The 21566-nt window shown below is 49.4% G+C and overlaps 7 protein-coding genes across 7 annotated transcripts; 4 read left to right on the top strand and 3 right to left on the bottom strand.

The window, feature by feature from the left end:
• Positions 1-628: 628 nt before the first annotated feature.
• EI90DRAFT_2176421 (uncharacterized protein) lies at positions 629-3070 on the bottom strand. Its single transcript, XM_039052655.1, has 5 exons — positions 2504-3070; positions 2287-2451; positions 1894-2226; positions 1656-1841; positions 629-862 (listed from the first exon to the last, which is right to left on the bottom strand). The coding sequence occupies exons 1-5, from the start codon at positions 2585-2587 to the stop codon at positions 812-814; spliced, it is 819 nt and encodes a 272-aa protein (XP_038912103.1). The 5' UTR covers positions 2588-3070; the 3' UTR covers positions 629-811.
• EI90DRAFT_3281873 (uncharacterized protein) lies at positions 2662-4379 on the top strand. The gene is made up of 6 exons (XM_039066856.1): positions 2662-2895; positions 2948-3032; positions 3082-3364; positions 3424-3775; positions 3838-4250; positions 4305-4379. Exons 1-5 carry the CDS (start codon positions 2750-2752, stop codon positions 4109-4111), a joined length of 1140 nt encoding a protein of 379 aa, XP_038912104.1. The 5' UTR covers positions 2662-2749; the 3' UTR covers positions 4112-4250; positions 4305-4379.
• EI90DRAFT_3073305 (nicotinate-nucleotide diphosphorylase) lies at positions 4118-5440 on the bottom strand. The gene is made up of 6 exons (XM_039061431.1): positions 5041-5440; positions 4848-4988; positions 4722-4798; positions 4497-4672; positions 4305-4425; positions 4118-4250 (listed from the first exon to the last, which is right to left on the bottom strand). Exons 1-6 carry the CDS (start codon positions 5259-5261, stop codon positions 4150-4152), a joined length of 837 nt encoding a protein of 278 aa, XP_038912105.1. The 5' UTR covers positions 5262-5440; the 3' UTR covers positions 4118-4149.
• A 653-nt stretch (positions 5441-6093) lies between these two features.
• Positions 6094-10944, top strand: EI90DRAFT_3000061 (uncharacterized protein). Its single transcript, XM_039056305.1, has 14 exons — positions 6094-6262; positions 6315-6760; positions 6817-6874; positions 6934-7840; positions 7895-8161; positions 8218-8404; positions 8452-8628; positions 8684-8749; positions 8809-8869; positions 8919-9115; positions 9167-9543; positions 9597-9945; positions 10000-10528; positions 10578-10944. The coding sequence occupies exons 1-14, from the start codon at positions 6214-6216 to the stop codon at positions 10640-10642; spliced, it is 3735 nt and encodes a 1244-aa protein (XP_038912106.1). The 5' UTR covers positions 6094-6213; the 3' UTR covers positions 10643-10944.
• Positions 10807-13888, bottom strand: EI90DRAFT_3146718 (uncharacterized protein; the record flags this gene model as incomplete). The annotated part of the gene is made up of 11 exons (XM_039065449.1): positions 10807-11541; positions 11593-11850; positions 11963-12149; positions 12171-12293; positions 12527-12753; positions 12815-12904; positions 12961-13004; positions 13223-13310; positions 13364-13537; positions 13599-13724; positions 13832-13888. 11 exons carry the CDS (start codon positions 13886-13888, stop codon positions 10807-10809), a joined length of 2109 nt encoding a protein of 702 aa, XP_038912107.1.
• Positions 13889-16000: 2112 nt separating this feature from the next.
• Positions 16001-17394, top strand: EI90DRAFT_3073317 (uncharacterized protein; the record flags this gene model as incomplete). Its single annotated transcript, XM_039061432.1, is given in 5 exon segments — positions 16001-16162; positions 16401-16442; positions 16507-16631; positions 16716-17034; positions 17045-17394. 4 exon segments carry the CDS (start codon positions 16001-16003, stop codon positions 17023-17025), a joined length of 639 nt encoding a protein of 212 aa, XP_038912108.1. The 3' UTR covers positions 17026-17034; positions 17045-17394.
• A 1634-nt stretch (positions 17395-19028) lies between these two features.
• EI90DRAFT_3073327 (uncharacterized protein) lies at positions 19029-20045 on the top strand. The gene is made up of 7 exons (XM_039061433.1): positions 19029-19114; positions 19167-19229; positions 19290-19328; positions 19390-19525; positions 19577-19611; positions 19669-19701; positions 19762-20045. Exons 1-7 carry the CDS (start codon positions 19061-19063, stop codon positions 19861-19863), a joined length of 462 nt encoding a protein of 153 aa, XP_038912109.1. The 5' UTR covers positions 19029-19060; the 3' UTR covers positions 19864-20045.
• Positions 20046-21566: the final 1521 nt, after the last annotated feature.

The raw sequence follows: 21566 nt of genomic DNA on the forward strand, positions 1-21566 counted from the left end.
AAAACTGCAATCCCCGGCTCCGAAATCAGCTCAAGGATGAGGTTGCACAGATGTACAGTGGAAATATCATTGCTTTGATACAAGGGAACAAGGAAGACGAGCAATACACAACTTGGCTTATTCACAAGGGAGGATTTGGTCCAGGGCGATGGTGATAGATTGGACTTATTCCCTGTTTCCCGCTTCCGCACTGCCAACGCCAGCTCCGTTTGGTCGCAGAGGAGAAATTCTGTCAGCAAGGGATTTGTGCACCTCCTGTGACTGCAGTCTAGCCATCAGCGACACTACGGATGCGGATGCTGGAGCTGTCTGGGTCCGTGTCAACAAGGAAGGGGGTGTCAGTTTTCCTTGTGCAGCATTCCCTGCCTTTTTGGCTGTAGATTGGGAAGATTGTTGTAATCGCGTGAGCATGGCTGGAGGAGGCTTCTCGATACCTGCTGCTTGAAGCTTCTTCGCGGCTCCAAGAAAAGACAAAGAAGGGGCGACTGCGGTAGATGCGGGAGTATCAGGGAAGGCGGGAGCAGATTGTGATTGGGACGTCGTACTAGCGGCTCCTCGCATGCGGAGTCCTTCTGGATGGAACACTGCGGCAGTTCCATTATTGTGCATCTGGATCTCAGTTGTCTTAGATTTGGCTAGAACGGATGGGGAAGGACGGGGCGGCAGAGGATGGGAAGAATTCACTGGTATGGTTGGAGTGGGCTTGGGAGATGGTGTGAGTTTGTCACCTAGTCGACTAAGCAATGAATCCGTTCTCGGTCGTTTGGTCTCTCTCGAAACCTCCGGAGATTCGCCGTCCGAAACTGCAGGCTCATTGATATTCAATCTCGAGATAAGGGAAGGTGCGGGGGAAGCAGCTGGCGTCGAAACTAGCGAATCCGCTTTTCGTTTATTGAAAGGTCCAATCGGAGGGGTTGGCTGAGATGGTGTGGCTTCCGCCGGTGCATTGCCCCTTTTCGCGGGTCCTACAGGGGAGTACGATTAATCTTGACAGGAGCAATCTCCACTTTCTGACGTGGGTGCATCATCAGGTAATTTCCGTACGGTCCAGGGAGGGCCTTACCTTCAATTCGGCGATGAGGCTGGCAAATGATTGCTCATCGAGTCTCTCCAGAGCCAGCCTAACTTCTTTTATAACTGATTGCTTCCTCTCGCGAAGTCTGGCATCGCGATCCAACTGCCACAAAGGGATCAGGAAGGAAACAATGAGGATAAGCACCGAGCCAACTAACCTGGGGTTTAACCACATCTTTCAGATAGTATGATAAGTGTCTTGGCGCCTCCGGATCACGTCCCGAAGCCTGGATGAGAGTCTTTGATTGTCATAAATGATACTTAGTTTTCCGTCCACGAATACTGAGTGCACTATCTAAATTGGCACTAAAATGAGATCAGACAACACCAACTTTTGATATATCGCTAAGCCAATTAGTCATGACCGTGCGAGCGGCTAAAGCTTCTGAAAGATTGGCACCGTCGGGGCTTGACAGTCGGCTCTTGAAGAGATTGAGCATCACCATAATGAATGTTATCTGCACATCCGGCTGCAGTTTGGGGAGTCGAGGAAAAACTGGGTCTGCAGATACGATAATTTCGACGGCGGGGGTGATGCTTTCACACTGACATGCGAGAAGGCCTGCGAGTTCGTACAACATAACGAGCTGGTCCCCATCCAATTGTTGGACCTCTCCGTCAGAGTTCCTGCGGGGGCTTTCGACGTTGTGCAAGATAGACCGGACGGCATTGTGTGCCAACTTGGGATGCGGGCGCTCTCTGAAAAAGGGATGCAGCAGCTTGTCGACAATTAACTGCGCATTAGTAGCTGAAGCGCCGCTCAAGACCTGGTGAAGAGGATGAATCGCGGTCAAATTTGAATCGTAGAGGCGGAAGTACCTTGACAAGGCCTTCGATTAGTTGAGCGCCTGCACCATCCTGAAGCAATATTGGGATGATCTCATGACTTGATCTGCCCGTCAAGAACGTGATGACGTGATCTCGCAGTTCTGTCGTGTGTTCTGCACCATCTCCAACAAGATATTCGACTAGGATGGGCAGAGATTTGGCAGGGAGGTCCTTAATTATCTCAAAAAGGGAGTTCTGGATAGTCTGCAGCTCCAAAGGATCCTCGTTTTGCAACAATTGAACAAGAACGTCTGTGTTCCGAGGTGCCCAGGCTGGCTCGCGCCTAGCCGTATCCATCAGCAGTTTATAGCCAATCATTCGTACCTAGAGAGGGGCCAAGCGGTTAATGAGCGTGTCGCTCACCACAGAAATTTGGACATTCACAGAGGTTTCTGGATCCTCGCACAAGTCGAGGATGGTGTCAATTGCCTGCTCTTGCATTTCTCCCATATGTTTAAAGAGAAGTGCGAGTTGTCTAGATGCCGCAGTCCTGACGCTCTGATAGTTCGATTGGAGACATTTGAGCAGCTCGCCAGATACTTCTCGTCTCTTGGAAGTTGTGTTGGTAAGCGCGCAAATGACGTTTCACCTTTGACTTCACCTTTTCTGGGGAAGCATTGCGGGCCGAACCAAAAGCCCGAGAGACTTTGTTGCGTAAATGAACCTCTTCTGAGAAACCCGACATGTGGTGAAGGAGCGCGTCTGCAGAGCAGAGCTTGGCTTATTTTTGTCGAGCCGACAAACAATGTAAACCCCGTGATTCGTGTGCAAGGAATAAGGAATTAATATTGGTGTTCTGATCCATCTCCTCGAGCCCGAGAGAATCTTGGGAACTGCTGGCCGGCTCATGGCTTCCCGTGCATTGCTTGTGGACGTGCACACTCACCTGTACCTGCCAAGATATGCCTCCCTCCTGAGGCAACGAACCGCAGTTCCTCTAATAAAATCGAGGTCGGATGGTGATCGTTTGGTCATATTGGAGAACGAGCCTAGGCATGGGCGTTTCAAAGTGGATTCATCCTGGCCTTGAAATGACAATTTTTAGTGGGGGACGGCCCGTTGGACCACAGTATTGGGATCGAGACCAGAAACTGGCTTTCATGGACAAGCACAACATCGATATATCAGTTGTGGGTAGAGTACTTTACCTTCTCTCACCAAAATGTAACTTCTCAAAAGGTGTCCACGGCAAATCCATGGCTGGACTTCCTTTCGCCGAGCGAGGCAACTTCAATGGCTCAGGCTCTCAACGAAGATTTGGATGACTACTGTGCTACGGGGCCAAACTTAAGCTTAAGTGGCTCTGCAACTCTCAAGCGCCTTTATGGGCTGGGCTTGCTCCCATTAGTGCCTCGCGTTAGCACGGAAAGCGTGCTCGACGAGATCGACAGGATAGCAGCACTTCCCCACTTGCGCGGTCTAATTATGGGGACTCGTGGTTTGGGGAAAGGTCTCGATGACGGTCAGCATCATAAGTATAAGCTTATGATACCTTTTCCATTAGAGGCTTTTTTTATTCAGCGGAACTGGAACCAATATGGGCTCGTGTCGCAGAGAAGCGTGTCGTGATTTTCCTCCATCCCCACTACGGCGTTGGTCCGGGTGTCTGGGGCGAGAAAGACAATGGGCATGTCCTTCCCTTAGCCCTCGGATTCCCATTCGAGACCACCGTAGCTACGACTAGACTCATTTTGGCAGGGGTGTTCGATCGCCATCCCGAACTCAAGTTGCTGCTGGCACACTCTGGAGGCGCATTGCCTCAGCTTTCCTCTCGTTTGGCATCTTGCATTGTGCATGATCCTGTTGTGGCCTCGCGCCTGAAACACGATGCGCGCTGGTATCTCGGAAAACTTTATTTCGACGCCGTGGCTTAGTGCGTAATTGTCTAGTTCCCACCGCTCCCTGTATGCTGATGCAAGTCATTTTCCTCTTTAGTGGTTCCGAAGAGCTCGATTTTGTGTCATCGACCGTCAGTCGTGCTGTCAGATATGATACCCATTCGTCCGAAAGTCTTGTTGGGTCCTCTCACATGATGTTTGGCACCGATCATCCATTTTTCCCGCCGATTGACGCGGAGAAAGGCATGGAAAAATGGATGAGTGTCGTAGAAAATCTCAAAGCCATTGATGATGTAGGTTCGTGGAGCGATGCTGAGAAGGATGGAGTGAAAGGATCCAATGCGTTGAACTTGTTTGGCATACAATCATAGACCCACTGTGTTTGCAGCTAATTAGCTCTTGGAACCCACTATGCTCGTTCTACGATAGGTTTTGGGATCTGAATTTTCAGACTAAAATCTATGTGTTGCACAGTCTGATGTACGGCACTTGTGCTCAGGATGTCAATGGCTGCTCGGTAACGTCAGAGAGCACCCAATAGAATTTTGGTTAAATTAAACTCACGATTCACAGCCCTGGATCGGAGGTTGCTTTCCTCGATCCCACCACTGGTCTCTAGTAAAAACTTCCGTTTCCCCGACCATCGCTCCTTGAGTCCTTGTGCTACATCGAGTAACTCCCGGCCCTCCATGTTGTCTAGCATGACTATATCGGCTCCGGCTCAATAGCTTCGTCCGCTTCTTGCTCTGACTGTACCTCGACATCGATGAGGACAGAGAAGCCTGAAACGCGTCGAGTCTGCTGAATGGCCCTAGTGATAGATCCGGAGGACCATATGTGATTATCTTTGAGCATGACCATACTCGAAAGGTCTGTGCGATGACCATCAATCCCGCCAACAAGCATACCATACTTCTCGATCAAACGGAAGCCTAGGCAAATATTAGCACATAATTGAACACCAGGAAAAGGTTACGGTACCTGGTGTAGTTTTTCTCGTGCCCGCAATGATCCCTCTGAAACCGTTCTCATCTGCAATAGCCTTGAACCGCCGGGATCTACGCCGAAGTCTGTTTCCGCAGGAGCTCTCAGGTCTCGTAGACGTACTTGGTGGCAATGCCGCTACACCTTGCAAGAAGGTTCAGAGCGACACGCTCTCCTAACAATAACTGACGCGCAGGTCCGCTGACTGTGGCGACGTGTTTGATCGGCTCGAAGATGTCCCCTTCACACATATGCCATTCTACACTACTTAGCATTCAGCACCTGCTTGTGAGGGGAAACAGGTGCCACTACGTACTGACACCCAAGGTATCGAAATACCTCATCGCAAAAGGGTACTCCCGCTAGCACGGCTGGTATTTTACCCTTGCCAAACAGGTAGGCTTCACGATGCACCTCCCCAACGACGTAACCACCCCAATCAAAGGAAGGAGTATCCTCCTTTAGCCAGCCAATCACTTGTTCCTTCCAGCTAGGGGGGAGAATATGAGCGAATGTCGGCTCGGCATAGTGAGGCATTTGAAACAGACAAGGATCGAGCAGAATGGTTATACAGCGTGAGAAGATGACGTGGGTGACTGCGTTCAGTGGAGAAATATCGTGCGCCCAAGCCGAGTCTTCAGCTCCACCATCGTCCTGCTTATGGACTACCAGTGCCGGCCGTGGATTAGGTCTGAGTTTATTTTTATCTGTTCGAGTCGAGTATTCCGCGACAAACACACTGCAATCGACCAACCGTCAGGCTGCGGCGAACCATTAGGTTCACTTTTATGATTAATATATAATGGAATAACAGAGGGACATTTCAATTTGCAGGGAAACTGTTTTCATTTCTGCTAATTTCCCAAGATTCCCTATCCTACCCCGCCTAGCGATATTGTGAACGTGAGCTCGAGTTGCTGTCTGCTTTAATTAGTTGCCATCATTGGCCTATCCGACGCCGGTGCTTGGACACGGAGAACAAAGCAACCTGCCGGAGACAAAATACTGCGCATCTCTGGCCTTTCATGCTCATGCTTGGGTTTGTCCTCACAGGGCATCGAGACAATACTCGAATGGATGGATTAGATGAATTCATTTAGATCAACCGTGCCCATCGGCATATGCACATGCCGTACCACAAGTGAAGGATAGTGGGAGCCTGGGAGGCGGTTGTGGGTCGGTATGAATGAGTGTCAAGTATCAAATGGGGCGGTGCGAGGATGCCATGATAAAACAAGGAGGAGGGTGCACGATACAGGGAGCGTGAACACGGGTGGTGGTCATCGGAGTGGGATGCGCAATATTAAGGTGCAGAGCAATATCAGAAGCGAATCCCATCATTGAAGTGACGTTGGTCACGTGGGCTGAACGGGACCAAAACTTAGTTTGAAGTGTTTCTCGCCACGTACTTCTCTAAAAATTGTGTGGCAGCATTCCACAGACCCCAGGTCTTCAGTTCTAACTCGGCAACCGGTACATTCGTCCAGTCATGGCTTCCCTCAGTGCCGCAGAATTACAGAAACGGCACGCACTGGAAGGTCTGTCCGAGAAGTTTGTTTTCCATTGTAAGGTCGCTCATCTCCATTTTAGGCGCGCCTGATCCGTTCCCCAGTCTCAACGAGCCTGAACAAACCAGGAAGCTCAAACAACCCGTTCAGGTGAATGGTGAACTGCTGGACCAATCGGAAATTTCATTTCCGTCTCTTGTGCCTGCACCGTCTGCTGCCAGAACTCAAAAAGCCCCCGCGTCCCAATGGGCATCAGGTACTGGGGGAATCAAACGGCTTCCTGTTATCCACGTCCCTGTCTTCGCGAGTCTCATTACTCTTCCTCGGGTTGATCTCTCACGTATTGGCACTGCTGGAAAACCAACTACACTCGGAGTTGTCGTGAAAGAGGTTATGGCTAAGACAAAAACGAAGATTGAGGCTTCCAGCCAGAGAACTACTGGTGCTACGACGTTCCATGTTAAGGGCGAATCAGAGCTCGCAGTCGAAACTGCCACAAAGCAAATCACAGCCTCCCTCAGTCCCCATGTATGTCCCAAAGTTCATCCTCAAAGCATACAGTTGCCCATCATAGCTTCCCATAGGTCACGCTCATTATAGAAGCACCCCTTTCTACTATTGGTACAATTATTGGTCCTAAAGGTCACTCATCACATTCCTTCGGGTTTGCATCACTTTTTCTCATAGTGGCAGGATAATAGGCGCTACGCTGAACAAAATTCGTGAGGATACGGGTCATTCTGTTAAAGTGGACATTCCTCGTCGCGATCCTACTCAGGTGGACGCGTCCGTCGCTGCTCTTGACGATGAGGAGCCGACACTCCGCATCACAATAACGGGCCCCGGCCCATTGGCAGAGGAAGTCCGTTCTGAGATCACCGCAATCATCGCGACAAAGAAGTCTAAGTCTACGCAGCGTGTTCGCGATGTGCCCGTTCACATTGTTCCCTTCGTTGTGGCTAGACTTTCGGACTATCAACATGATGAGATCACCGTCACCGTGAACCAGCCTCTTCGTGAAGTTATTGTTAGTGGCGAACGCGAGGCTGTTGTACGCACCATCGCAAAGGTCAAAGAGGACGTCAATGGTTGGGATCAGTCACTTGAAAATGTTCTCCTCTCAATTCCTAAGCGTCAACATCGCCTCCTGGTTGGTGTCGGCGCACAGGAGCTCATGAGCAAGACACACTGTGCCGTTATTCCCACCCCGTTTGATGAGCCCGGTGATTCTGTGACTGTGTGGGGCAAGTCTGACGACATACCATTGGCTCTTGGTACAGTATACGAGACGGCTCGTTCGAAGTATTCCAGTGGGGTTGTCCTCCCAGGTCCGATTTCCCATGCAAGTCAAGTGCAGACGTATCTCACTCGGTCCGCGTATCTCAAGAATTTGTCATCTTCTCACCCTGATGTCTCTGTCTACGTCACATCCACTGCCCTAGCTCAAAAGACGAACAGCGTGAATATCGACTTTTTTGGCGACAAGGCTGAAGTGGACACAGTTGTTAATGACCTGAATGAGCTCATTCACAAGCTCGAAGGCGCCCTACGTGAAGTTGACATCGATTGGCTAGTCCACAGGACGCTAATTGGGAAGAACGGCATGAAGTGCGTTTTTTCTCTATATTGGATGTCGCGTATTCATGACGAGGTGCGATGCAGAATCAAGCAATTCCAAGAGCAGCACAATGTTCTCTTGTTCTTTCCATCAGAGTCTTCCGAGTTATCCAAAGTATTGCTGGTTCATGATCCTCTGACGCTTTCACCCGCGGCGCCTACCACGACTCAGAAGCAGGGCCATCTTGATGATGTACAGAAGGAAGTGCTCAAGCTGGTGGCTGATTATTCAGACGTCAAGAGCGAGACGATTCAGGTTGAGCAAAAGTGGCACTCTGTGATAATTGGAAAGAACGGCACTACACTCAACGCGTAAGTATTGACTTGATACATGCTGCAAAATCGTCATTCTCGCGCCCTCTGTACAGCGTTATCGGGGAAGAGAAGATTCTTTCCATCAAGGTTGGTGCTCAGGTAAGGCCCAGTCCCGATGCTACTCCCTTGGGACAAGACGACATCCAGATCCGCGGACCTTCCTCGGAGGTTGACCGGGCCATTCGTGAGATTCGCGAGATCGTCCAGAAGGCAGAGCAGGATGAGATTGACAATGGTTATGTATGTGATTGTCCTTTCATCAGGGACTGCATTCTCAATGGTGTCAGACCCTCGAATTTGACTTCCCTCGGGAATATCTTGGGCGTATCGTTGGCACTGGAGGTGCCCTCGCAAACAAGCTTCGTGAGATGCTTGGCATTTCTCTTGACTTCTCAGACGATAACGAAGAGGAGACGGACAGCAAATCGAAAAAGAAGAAGCCTATTGCCAAGTGCCATGTCAAAGTCAGCGCTGAATTTTCTTCCACCATCCCTTTACAACTCAATGACACTTCTATAGATCGTTGGTCGCAAGGAGAACGCCGAAGAAGCCAAGAAGCGAATTCTTAATCAAGTTGAGAAGCTCGTAAGCCCATGGTACTCAGGCTATTAAGTCGATTTCATTCCAATCTCTTGCTCTCGAAGGCCGACGAGACTACCGAGATATTAAAGATCCCCCGTTTCATCCACGCAGGACTAATAGGACGTGAGTAATCACGAAATCAGATCTTGATGTCATTTGAGATCCCCAGCAGCTAGCGGCAAATATGTTCTCCGCTTGGAGGAAAAGCATTCGGTTAAGATAATGTTCCCTCGGGAGTCAAGGGATAACGAGGATGGTGGCTCTGATGAGGCGAAGGCTGCCCGACCTCGCGAGAATTTGAGACTCGATGAAGTTCTCTTGAGGGGTGGAAAGAAGGGCGTAGCCAGTGCCAAAGCCGAGATCATGGAGGTAAGCTTATCACAGGATGTGTCGACGCCTGTTTCTGATTTATTATACCAGGCTGTTGAGTACGAGAAAGACCAGAATCAAACTCTATCGTTCACTGTTCCAACTAAGGCTGTCTCTCGAATCCTTGGTAAAGGGGGTGCTCAAATCAACTTGATCAAGGACGACACTGGCGCCCAGGTGGATGTCGAAAAGGCTGAAGGAAATGAAACTCTGGTCACTGCTCGAGGATCGAAGGAAGCAGTCGTGGCTGCGAAAGAAGCTATCCTGGCCATCGCCAACGAGGTTTCGGATGAAATCACCACTACAATCAATATTGAGTCAAGGTACCACCGCAACATCATTGGACCCGGTGGTCAGAATTTGCGTGATACCATTGTCCGAGCTGGTGGTCCCTCGGAGTCTCGCGCTCAAGCAGGACTTGTTCATTTGTAAGCTCATACTGAATTGCCCTCGCGATGACACGACCTTGAGCCTTTCATAGCCCTCGTCAGAATGAACCTGCTGATGAAGTTCGATTACGCGGGCCGAAAGCATTGGTCGCCAAGATTCAGGCTGCCCTGGAGCAAATTACTGCGGACCTTCGTGACCGCGTTGTTCTTGGAGCTGTTGTTCCCGCTTCTGTGCATCGTACAATCATTGGACGCGGCGGTCAGAATCTTAACGATATTCAGGCCAGACACGGAGTGACTATTCAATTTCCTGGTTCAAGGTCCTATCACTCAGCAGGAGACATCTCAAACCAGTCCGAGCTGGAAAGCGTGGATGCTGCTGATGTTGTCAAAGTAATTGGGCCCTCGGCTGCATGCGGAAAGGCAATCGAGGAGCTTGCTGTAAGTTGATACGTTGCCTTCACACGATCCAGTCTGATGTAAACATTTCCATAGACATATGATAAACCTGCCCCCGAGCTGAAGGAGAGAGCACACAAGTTCCAACTCGTCACTAAGACAGTATCCGTACCACTCAAGTACCATCATGCTATCAGTCAAGGTGGCCAATTCTTCCGTGATCTTCGCTCCATTGGAGTCACTGTTGACCACTCCCAAGTGCCTGAGAAGCCCAACGCTAGTTCGAGACCCACAAATGGCAAGATCGCTCGCATCGACGATGAGACCACGGAAGATGATGGCGTGGAGTGGCAACTGGCCCCGAACTTCGGCAGCGCAGATGAGGCCGAGGCTGAGTGGACTTTCAAGGCCCGTGACCAGGACGGTTTGGACAGAGCTTTAGAGCGGCTCGAAGATGCGAAGGAGCAAGCCAAGCTTGCATCTCACATTGGTTTCCTCACCTTGGCAGACCGTTCCGTTTTCCCCCGTATCGTTGGCACAAAGGGGGCGAATATAGCACGTCTTCGTGCAGACATCGGCGCAGACATCATCGTTGGACGAGACGACAACACTATTGTTATTATTGGTAAGTCTGGTGGTGTGCCATAGTGTTGCTCTTTCTGATGCACTTGTAGGGACCGAGGCGTCAGTTCTAGACGCAAAAACTGCAATCTTGAAGATTGTCAACAACCACAGGTAAACAGTAATGACGCGAATACCCGCTCACATCAAAGGGACTATCTTCAATTGCTTTCGTATGCATATATTTCATCTTTATTAAATTGTATTGCATTTTCTACAAGTGGATGACAATAATGGAATCCAACCCAGATTTTGGAAGACACGTAAGGTAAACCAAACAAATCAATCAGACTCGTCCATGGGAGTTCCGTCACGGCTTTCGGCGGTTTCCCTCAACTTCAAGCCCGTGGGTGAGCCAGTCGTTGGTTGGTCCCCTAGTGGTGTACCATCCAGGTCCACCGGCTCGCCATCAACGTCAACAGGCTCTCCATCCAAGTTGATAGGTTCACCGTCCAAATCAACTGGCTCACCGTCTATGTCTCCAGGCTCACCGTCTAGGTCAACGGGATCACCGTCAACGTCATCCAAAGCCTCTCCATCCAGGTCTTCCATTGGATTGGAAGCAACAGCAGGTTCCGCACTTGCCGCAGTAGCTGGTTGGAACGAGCTAGTCTTAAACTTGCTTGCCGTTTCCTTTGGCGCATCTTCCTGAGCCTGAACAACTTTCTGAGCCTCCTTCATATGGGCCACCGCTGCCTCACCCACTTCCAATCGAATTCTCAGCTCTGTGGTAAAGTCAGGGGGGAAAACGATCCAGTCTTCCCAGACCTCGACAACTGCAAGTATCTGCTTCTTGAATGTGTCAGCCGTGATACGACCAGGAAAAGAGTGATATATGGCAGAGAGATGGTCGAAGACGACGGGAAGTCGAGTTTGGAATTCTTGTCTGTATTTCCAAGCACCCGAGACTGGCGCCGCAGAATTGTGAAGAATGTCACAAATAAGGTGAAGACGAGCAACTTTGCGTGGTACAGCTGTTCCATTGACAAGGAGAGAAGCAATGATGATATCTGCAATCTGGGGGAAATGAATGATGTGTTACATTCAAGACGGTTGAAAGGGGATTACCTGAGAAGCGGCCTCAGCATGTTGTAGTGAAAATACCATTGCTCTGGCAATGTCTCCTCGCCTTCCAGTTTGGGCTCGCAAGATATTCTCAAACCGCTGACGAGCAAGTTTTCCGAGCACACCTTTGCGCCTAGACCTTTCTTGCTCTGATTCCTCCGCTGAATCGGTTGAGTAGACAGATTGGCTCCCCTGAATTGGATAATGAGGACATAATTTGGCAATGAAATCACTAAACAAAACACTTACATCATCCTCAAACTCAAATTTTGGCATATACTTGGTAGTGAGTGATACAAAATATGCATACTCCGGAGACTGCAAAATCTAGGCTTACCAACACTGATGATTGACATTGTGCAAAATTACTCACCTTTTCATCCCAAAGGAACGCGTATCTTGGATTCCGATTCTCTCTCTCCCGAATCGCTTCCTCATACTCGTGGCCTCTCTCCTTGATCTCCTTGGCCACCATCTGTATGAACTCTTGCAAGTCCCTCGAAATACCACGACTGGGAGACCCTGACTTCGACGATCTTGACCTGGATCTCGACCACCTCCTGCGCCCAGGTGATCTCGACCATGAACGAGAACGGCGATATGACTTCCTATCATAGACGTCATGACGATGCGTGTTTCTGTCTCGACGACCAAGGTCAGGATATCTATCACGAGATCGTGATCGAGAACGACGATGTCTATCTCTGTCCCACCGAGGAGAACGGGACCGGTAGCGAGGATGCGGTGAGCGGGAACGGGAACGGGAACGGGAACGGGAACGGGAACGAGAACGGGAATGAGAGCGGGAGCGGGAACGACGGCTGCTTCGGTGTCTATCTGGGCTCGGCGAGCGTATCGTGCCTTTATCAATATCATCATCATGAGAAATTCCTCACGCAAACAAGAAGCGCATTTGATAATCAGTTGTCCTAGGAACATACCATATATAGCTCTTGATGCGAGTGGAACGGCTTTACTCCAGCCAACGCGTAAGATGGAGCCGCCCCACTCGAACCCGTCCATCTCTCGTACACAAGCCTCCGCGTCTTTTCGTTTCATGTACTGAACGAAACCGTTTAGACCAGAATTTTTCATCCGCCGTGATGAAGTAATGTCATTCCCCGGACCCATGGTACCGTCTCCTCGTGGCCACATAACCTTGACCTATTGATACGAGGGAAAATTAAAAAGATCTGGCGTCAATAAGATTGGTACCAAGACTCACAGATCCTATTGGCCCATGACAGGCAAAAAAGTTGCCCAACGAATCTTCCGTGACATGAGGAGGGAGATTAGCAACAAAGATATTCGTGGTCTATAGATGAGAATGAGGGGTGCGCAGGAAAAGCCAAGTGTTGAGAAACAAGTCACCTCGGGATCCCCTGTATCTCGACTTCCGCGTTGATTTTCATATGCTGATAACCATATGAGAATGAGTGGAATGAGATGCACACAAATGAGTCCTTACCTGCCATCGCCGTTGCGGAGGTATTGTGGCCTAAGTGGCATATTAGGCGAAAAAGGATCACTCACACCATCACACTAGAGTAAATCTCACCTGGTCTTTGGCGATGTCGACTCTCTCTGTCAGCTTGGTCACTGTGAGTGCATCTGCTCAGTATTCGAGACGAACGGGAGGCGCAAAAATGTTCAGACCGCTTGATCTCCTCAAGGAACATATCCATTGCCCTTTTGCCTTTTGGTTTGGGCTTCGTCATAGGCTGGTGGGAGTTGGCATTCATGCACATGCAGTGAATTAATACGCAGGGCCCACCTCATCATCGGCTGGCATTATGACATTTGGTCGTTCCTCTGTGCTTTTCATCAATGGTTTATATGTTTTATCCGAGCTCTCTCCGCTCCCGGATGCACGAACGAAAGCATTAGCGCCTCGTTTGGAAGATCCCGACGGCCCCCCTTCAAAGCTCTCAATAAAATCAGCGTACGCCTAGAGGTGGAAGTCATCTCAGTTGAAGATGTGCTTCATGGAGATGGGTGCTTTTCCATACCTTGGCTGCTTGCGCTTCTTCCTCTCTTCGTTTGACCTCTGCAGCCTCTGCATCCTTCTCGCGTTTCGACTTCTTCACAGTTGTTGCTGTGTATTGGGACATCTTTTGTTGATCCAGAGGTTTACTCTACCAAAGTAACCGAGAGAGATCATGGATGTTTCGTCATGACGTAAATTTTTTGGGTGTTTTTTTTGTGAGCCAAAGTAATACGACGAAGGTTTATGAAAGCTGACTTGATAAGTCTCGTCATCGTCAAGATTGAACATCGTGGCAAGCTTTGTCTTGTCCATTTCTGATTAAGAAAGGGTGTCCTAGGCCAATAAGAGTCGTGCTGGCCAATACGCAAGAATTTCCTCGATGGTATAGGAAAGATAGTTGTTGGCAGGGGTACTCCAGCCTCAATAAATTATGCCAGCGTCATGTGCCAAAGCTGCGGCAACTCCCTCCAGCACCGCCAACATGAAAACAGGTCATTCTCATTGGTGATTAGGCTGCAACTGTAATCGCTGCCAGTTACATATGCTCCTCTCTCTCGTTCTGGAGAACGGTAACCGAAAGCCTTGTGTTTGGATCATGTGAGCTGGGACCGGAATGTCTCGGAGGCCTTGGGCGACAGAGACAGGTCTCCTCACAGTCCATTCTCGTCGCCTTTTCTCTATACTCCCCAACATCGTTGCCCAAGGTTGGTTTCTATGTGCAGCTGCCACCCAACCCAACCACCAACCACCAACGAACGCACTGCTATTGACGTTTATTGAGAGCGGGGGAGGAAACTTCTCATCAATGTCCAGGCGCGTCTGTGGACCGCACCATTCGAATAGCACCTAGAGATTTCCAGTCAGAGCTCAAGTCACTTGGAGATGCGGTCTCTCAGGACTGTATATGGCTTGTTGAACCCAATGGGCTGTTGGGAATCAACCTCGAAACCTGTGTTTATCATTTTTTGCATCGACAAATGACCGTCATCCCAACCGAGCCGGCTTTCCAAGACTGGCAGTGCAACCACTCATACCAAGAGGTCGCTTAGTGTCATACGTGATGCTCCGTCCCCTTTCGTAAACCCTGTCCTTCTGTTATCCTAGCTGTATCTCAAATATCCCCATCGAAACGCATAGCTAGGTGGCAGGGTCGAACCTCCAACAAGCACACATGTATCCATTATAGCTGCAAGACGACCGAGGGATCGCACTCATCCCTACGTAGAGTAGTGGTAATATTGACCACGCCTGACCTAAGCTCGTGATGACGTGTACTGGGATGAAGACCCACAGTAGCCGCACGAGATCGGCGGTGTTATGATTGTTTTGTATTTGTGCGCAGATGAATCAAGACTGCTATTCGCAATCACTCTGAATCTGGCTCAACTCGATTTATTGACCGCGCGTTGAAGCATGCCAAGGGATCCAAGGAAGCACGGAGAAGATGTGTTCATATGATGATTCGAAAGCTGCTGCGCGTCAGGTCCATTGCTGTCAGTTTCGGGATACTACACATTCCCTTCGAGCACTGTATGACGTAAAGGCAATCCGTGCCAGAATGCGACGAACTTTTGCTGCAGCCACGTCATATCTGAACGCCGTCATGCCCCATTGTACCCAGAACGCCCCTATGTTCAGCCCCGTTCGCATCTTACCCGGGATCGTGGATGTGCGATAATGTCCCTGAAAATATGTATGGGATGGTCGCTTCTTCTGAGTATTGAGGCAATTTCTCGACCAGCATTGGAAGCTAACGAATGGTTCATGCGCTGGTTTCACTCGCTGAATGCAATCCGCTCATACGGAGTGCAACTGGATTGAATCGGCCAGGCGTTCCCTATTCTTCCAGCAGAGGGCGGGCTGGGTCCTCATAGCCGTGAAGAATTTCGCACGCCGAATCCGGCTGGCATCGCATGGAAAGGAATCGACCGACCAATGCTGAGACAGCCAGGAATCACTGGTGGAGCCGTGAAGTGGTCAAGTTATATGGCTAACCGTTATCCAGCGTACACAGCGATGTCCACAATGCTAATGTTGGGGGGTTGGGGTTGGGTGGATACCGATGCACCTGGGTCCCCGGCAGAAGCGCGTCCTCGATATCTCCTGTGATACTCTTGTGCTTTCAATGGTAGTTAAAATGAATCGCGGTAATGGGTGAAAGGGCGGTGATAAACCTGCCGTTACTTTAGGATTGATGCTGAGCTAGAACAAGTATTGAATCAAGCTTATTCCAAGCCGCAGGAAATTACCAACTTTTTGATAGCACTCCTTCAAGTTGTCTGCATGTGCAATGACACGGTGTTGGTTGCATTTGATGGTTTTACTTACATAATAACAATTCGGAAACCAATCCCTGACATGGGCTGATCAGCCGCCTGGCCCAACTACACGTTCATCTACACAACACCAGTTGCGTGCACGGACATGACAGTCACCAGCACCATTACCGTTCCACCTGGTTTACCTGCGGAGATCAATATCACCCGTCTTATCGTAGATGGTGGTGCACACGATCGAGAGTGGGATACGTATGATGAGGTGAGACGTTACACGAACGCGTTCGTGTGGGATGAAAAACACGCGAAAGTGAGTTGTCTCCTATTGGGACTCTTGCTAGACAACCACACTGGGCCTCACCCGCGCGTACTTCTCGCGATAATGTTGGATAGATCTTACTTGGGTTTAAGAAAAGAGGTTTTGGGGCGAACATGTATGGATCATTTTCTTTACCTGCTTCGCCTGCGGCCCACGCGCTCATGATCACTATTGTGCGCCGTATCTGCTAACTTTTCAACAGGTATAATGGGTTTGGGGGAAAGTAGAGCCTGGCGAGTCGCCACTCGATGCGGCAAAAAGAGAACTCAAAGCGAGTCAAAATTTATCTCTCCCTGAGATTCCTCCATGCGATAACACGTACACGCTGATATCAGGAAGAGGCAGTGATCGAAGCACCGCTAGTGCACGCCGCAATACTCTTCTTCAAGTCTTCCTCTCTAAACTATGCGCATCACATCGATGTGTTTCGCGCGAACACGTGGGATGGCACGCCTTCAGAGTATGTCTTGTATACTTACACTCTCTCTTTAAAGGCGAAGGCCAAGTACTGATGGGCCAAATGTTCCCCTCATTTCGCCTCTAGAACCGAGGAAATGCGCCCCGAGTGGTTTTCCACAAACCTCGACAGATCCTCCAGTTCGCCCTCTACCTCCACTTCTAACCCTTCTGCGGTCCCAACACCTACACCCAACACCTCACCCGAAACAAGCCTTCTTCCTGGGGTTCCCTATGACCAAATGTGGGCAGACGACAGGATTTGGCTCCCTCTATTACTCGCAAAAACTCCATTTATTGGTCGAGTCGATTTTGGCGAGTTGAACGATAAGACGGGAGAAGAAGCTATTAGTGAACCTATGGTAAAGTGGTGGTTTGCTTCTGTTGATGGGTTATGAGCGAGAAGGACTAAGTGGAGCCAGCTTGGACGCCACACTAATGGGCGGAAGTCATAGACAATGTGCAATCAGTGTTCCCCGTCGACACCCTTACATGAGTTGCACTCGCAGTGTTTCTCGCATGGATTTTCATCCCGTGTTACATGAATGGATAGTCAACCACTCGAAACTCCAACCTGCTACACCTATGCGGCGTACAGCCCTTTTATGGTGACAGGCCAGAGATAAGGCAACTTTCGTCTATGCGTTGGGTCATTTACTGCGGAGGTCGTTCGAAAGACCAGGTGATTTCAATGTCGTCACGAATATGTGTTGCTTTTGTCAAACTACGAAAAATAGGGCTTTGCAAGCTCAACGAAGTGAGATGCATCTACCACAATCTACATATCTTGGCTTCAGGTCGCCCTCGCTTCTCAAGGACAATTGATGGCGCCGAACTTACACGTGTGGATTTATGGATCGGGCTCTGAATGCCATTGGTATGGTTTGGGGCCAAGATGGCTCTGATTCAAGTCTTGAGCAGCAGACGAGAGACTCACCTCATTTGGCGTTGCAATAAGCACTCTCCTGGTCACCGTTCTCCTTCGAACCACACCACGAGCAACCGCTGAATTTTGAATGCCCACCTTCTGAAAGGAGGATGGTATCATATCTGAAACTAGTGGGCGCGAAGGTTATCGCATTTTTGATTCGGCATGTAGGGTCGCTGCGCCGTGCCGCATTTTATCATAAGGGCGCTCTGGGATGCGATGACCGCAGTTGACTCGTCTTCCTTCGAAAAGTAATGGCCCCACAACATCTTTGGCTTCATTCCAAGAAAAGACGCGCATTGTTAAGGACGCGCCACACGTTGCCCACATTCGGCATTGGGTTTAACATTAGCATCAGTGCGTGAGAGAGAGATAAGAAGCAGAACCACACGTTCAGATTTGAAGTGTTGTTCGCTGATGAAAATGCTCTACAATTGAGGTGGATCTGTTGTGCCGAACATTTGTATCCGTCAACAACTCGAATTTCCACATGTTCCCTGTCACCACCACACGCTCGTTTGAAACATCCGCTCTCCCTACATGAGTCTCCCTTGTGAGTTACGTCTTTCAAATGACGTGGTGATCTAACCGGTACATTCACAGGAAAACGCTAGGCACTCCAGCCAGCATCATAATAGCCTCCACAGTCTATATCTCGTCCTTTTTTCTCTTGTGGAGGATTCATCGCCTACAGGGCATGTATCCCATCCAATCTCAACTTTTCATTGCGGCAAAGTGGCTGGCCGCCGTCCAGTCGATTTCTTGGGGTAAGCAGCAGATTTCTGGATGAAGAGTGTTTCTGTTCCTCATCTGTTCTTCAATCCATCTAAGGGATCTCCTTCGTCACACTCATTCCACCCTTCAATATCTGTAAGCAGTCCTTTGTGATGCAATAGTGCATTTAGGCTCACTCTTAAGTCCCAGCCCACCTTGTACCAGAAAGAATCTTACAGCCCGTATCCTGGGCACTATGTTCGTTTCGGCTTTTGCGTTGTATAGTAAGTGATGTAATCCGGAAACGCCACGGCCTCCCTTTAGTAACGGGACATAAACTTTAGCATTGCTAGGTTTCCGGTAAACTCTCACCCTGAGTTCGCTATATGTTGTTGAAGTTCATGCTAGGACCTCCAAGTTTACATGCACTTGCCGTAGGAAATATATACAGGATATCATACGATTTGGTGTATCACTTGTGGCACTGCTCTCTGTCGCTCAGCTGGGTGAGGTGTCAACAATCAGCCTTCGACGCCTTACACTGATTCGGCACTTTCCTCAGGTGTTTTCCTGTGCGCAGCTGTACTGAGAGTGAAAACCCCGTGAGTCCTTGTGCCATCGTAACGCTGTTGTACAACTTTCTCACTTCTGCTCAATCTAGTGATTTCATGCCGTCAACCCTGCTGGCTGTGGGGGCGTTCATGGGCGTTGTGTGTTCAGCAATTACATGTTCCTTTTACGTTGGCGTGTTCTTGCACGCCAATGATCATCTCAAATCATGGTCAAGGAACATGGATGGTGGCCCTGAAATGCAACGGGCCATTTTTATCGTGGGTGCCCGATCTGTACATGGAACTCCGATACATTCAAGGAATCGTGCACTGATGACACACCAAGGTTTCGATATTCCTTGTTCTCATCACCCTTCAGTTGTTCCAGGGCTTCTTCTCCCTTTTCATGGTAAGTGCTTGCGAGCCGCTCTTTGATTGGGGCTTACCATCAGGTTACTTGGCTCTCCAGCCAAATGACTTCGCTTTGGCTACAACAATAATCGGACCAGTCAGTATCCTACCCTGGTGCTGATCCACACGAGATACCTTACTGCTACCCCAATCATCAGACATACTACATCTCATACCTCCTGATGATTATTCGGGGTCCCTCATGTGGAAATCATGCAAATTCTCACAATCGGTCGTTAAACTCCCTTGAAACGATCACTACGATAGTGTTCGCGTCCCCAGAGGCAGTTGCAGGTATGGATGGCTCATACCTTATACTCGCCTCTATCTCATCTTAATCCCCAGAATCCGATGTGGAAAACTCCCAGACAGATGCTGGAGTAAGTTCTACTCTCGGGTAGTCACAATTGTCAACATCTGATGCCTCCATTTAACAGAGTGTTCTAACCCAATCTGGGGATGATCCACTAGTGAGCTTTCCCTTATAGACTTTTTTCATCCTCATGACACCTTTGCCTCTGCCTTCCCAGCCGACCCCCACAACAACAAAAAATAATACAGTGGGGCCTGAAATGCACATCATGGCTATCGGGCCTCACACTGGCGTTCACCCTGAATCGTTGCGGGGCTGAATGGTGGCTCTGTCGCGCTCTGCCCAGTTCGGTGTTGGTCAAGGGCACCGTCTGAGAGAACGAACTCAGCTCTTCAGAAACCGATTTAAGGAGCACGCTGAAAAATCTTTCTTCCCGATTTCCTGGATGCGCTAATTCCTGAACCATCGATTGTCCGCAGTCCGGTCGTTCCTTTCATTGCTGCATACATTTACACGCAAAAACGCAAATTTAATTGTCATTTAGTTGTCGTTCTCATAGAAATACATACCTTCTTCCGTCGTACTCAGCCCTACCTTGCAGGCTCGTTTCATCTTCTTAACCATCTTCCGTCTTGCTACCGATCGATTCTTCGCCTCCTAACTGAGTAAAAAATCAAATGCACGTAGCTGCCAGCTAGGCTCGATCCCCAGGTTGGTCGCGGCTGAGTGACAGCTATGCATCATCCTCTCCTCAGTTCCGTGTCGGCCAAGAGCATTGGATAATTTATAACCCTTCAAGTAACAAACCGGTCCTTCCCCGATTCCTCACGATGCGCCAATTTGCGGCGTCCAATTTGTAATGTTCTTCCTCGCACCGCCGAAATACACGCGCATACTCATGAAGTCACATTATAATGTTGCAAGACGCAGACTCTTCGTGTGATGCCGGCTTCCAATTAGGGCTTTAGGGAGTGACCGTAACATATTCCCGATTGTTGACCTCCGTGACCGCCCATGAGATTCCTGCAAGTGCCGAATGCGCGGAATAAGATAAATGCTGAGCTACATTGGTCTATAAGGGTACGAAGATCCAACCCTGTCTAATACGAAGTTTTGGATGAAATGAGGCTTTTAGTAACCGTCCGACAATGAGAACCAACTCATGGGAATGGCGGCGCAATCATTGATGTGTGACACCAAGCCCTGCACGTTGTGGCGGGCTTTGAATCAATCGTCTAAAGTTCTACACATTTTGAGAGCACCAGAGCAGGGTGCCGGGACTCAGGCCAGGACTAGAGTTACGCCAGTCCAAAAGTTCTCCTGCCAGTGGCTCACACACGCACAAGTAGATCTGAGAGGCATCAGCTAGGATATATATGGCGCAAATCACTGTCGAGAGTTTCTCCGTCAGATTATACTAGGTTCTACTATCGTTAAATAATTGTTGGACGGTTTCCGATGTTTCATTGTCTTCAGCCGGGCGAGCGTTCTTCACTCCCAAAAGTCCGTGTACCCTCGTAGATTACAAGGGAGTGATGTTGAATTTAGCAAACGCCTGGGAAGAATTAATGACAACGTTGACGATCCGCAGGGAAAGAACGGTAGGAAAAGGATGAGCTTTTGTGGGATGTTGGCCTTCGAGTAGCGAGGCGTCCAAATCCACAGGATTGGAGAGCATGGCGTCTTCAAACTTGGCTGCACCACATAGAGCGCAAACCCAGGAAGCGAGGTGGTCAGAGCCAAGTAACGAGTGGAAGTGACAGGGCAGACGGGTTTGGGAATTTTGTGAGAGCACCGACCGTCATGTAGTACAAGATTTCCTCCATTCGACGTAATGAACTTCTGCTGTTCGGGGCGGGGGTGAACAGATGTCAGCATGTTGAATCAATAACGGCGCAGATTGGACATATTTGCTGAGGAGACAAACGGTGAGATAGGAAACGGCGGAGTACTCACTCACGGATACCGACGCTCACAGTCCATCGATCTAGACCCACACGGTTAGCACATTTTTGGTCATCG

Source organism: Cantharellus anzutake, assembly GCF_015039405.1.
Source record: "Cantharellus anzutake strain C23 chromosome Unknown EI90scaffold_54, whole genome shotgun sequence".
Taxonomy (NCBI): Eukaryota; Fungi; Basidiomycota; class Agaricomycetes; order Cantharellales; family Hydnaceae; genus Cantharellus; species Cantharellus anzutake.

What these genes read in the sequence shown, in the direction of transcription:
- EI90DRAFT_3073305 (XM_039061431.1), bottom strand. Translation starts at nt 5,261, where the DNA reads ATGCCTCACTATGCCGAGCCGACATTCGCTCATATTCTCCCCCCTAGC. An exon ending in CTGTCCTCATCGATGTCGAG is followed by an intron (nt 4,426 to 4,496) that starts GTACAGTCAGAG and finishes GACAACATGGAG; the next exon opens with GGCCGGGAGTTACTCGATGT. An exon ending in CCGATCCAGGGCTGTGAATC is followed by an intron (nt 4,251 to 4,304) that starts GTGAGTTTAATT and finishes GTTACCGAGCAG; the next exon opens with CCATTGACATCCTGAGCACA.
- EI90DRAFT_3000061 (XM_039056305.1), top strand. Translation starts at nt 6,214, where the DNA reads ATGGCTTCCCTCAGTGCCGCAGAATTACAGAAACGGCACGCACTGGAA. An exon ending in CAGCCTCCCTCAGTCCCCAT is followed by an intron (nt 6,761 to 6,816) that starts GTATGTCCCAAA and finishes AGCTTCCCATAG; the next exon opens with GTCACGCTCATTATAGAAGC. An exon ending in CAAGCAGGACTTGTTCATTT is followed by an intron (nt 9,544 to 9,596) that starts GTAAGCTCATAC and finishes AGCCTTTCATAG; the next exon opens with CCCTCGTCAGAATGAACCTG.
- EI90DRAFT_2176421 (XM_039052655.1), bottom strand. Translation starts at nt 2,587, where the DNA reads ATGTCGGGTTTCTCAGAAGAGGTTCATTTACGCAACAAAGTCTCTCGG. An exon ending in TAATCGAAGGCCTTGTCAAG is followed by an intron (nt 1,842 to 1,893) that starts GTACTTCCGCCT and finishes CCTCTTCACCAG; the next exon opens with GTCTTGAGCGGCGCTTCAGC. An exon ending in TGGATGGGGACCAGCTCGTT is followed by an intron (nt 863 to 1,655) that starts ATGTTGTACGAA and finishes GCTAGTTTCGAC; the next exon opens with GCCAGCTGCTTCCCCCGCAC.
- EI90DRAFT_3073327 (XM_039061433.1), top strand. Translation starts at nt 19,061, where the DNA reads ATGGATGGTGGCCCTGAAATGCAACGGGCCATTTTTATCGTGGGTGCC. An exon ending in TTATCGTGGGTGCCCGATCT is followed by an intron (nt 19,115 to 19,166) that starts GTACATGGAACT and finishes TGACACACCAAG; the next exon opens with GTTTCGATATTCCTTGTTCT. An exon ending in ACTCCCAGACAGATGCTGGA is followed by an intron (nt 19,612 to 19,668) that starts GTAAGTTCTACT and finishes TCCATTTAACAG; the next exon opens with AGTGTTCTAACCCAATCTGG.
- EI90DRAFT_3281873 (XM_039066856.1), top strand. Translation starts at nt 2,750, where the DNA reads ATGGCTTCCCGTGCATTGCTTGTGGACGTGCACACTCACCTGTACCTG. An exon ending in GGGGAAAGGTCTCGATGACG is followed by an intron (nt 3,365 to 3,423) that starts GTCAGCATCATA and finishes TTTTTTATTCAG; the next exon opens with CGGAACTGGAACCAATATGG. An exon ending in TATTTCGACGCCGTGGCTTA is followed by an intron (nt 3,776 to 3,837) that starts GTGCGTAATTGT and finishes TTTCCTCTTTAG; the next exon opens with TGGTTCCGAAGAGCTCGATT.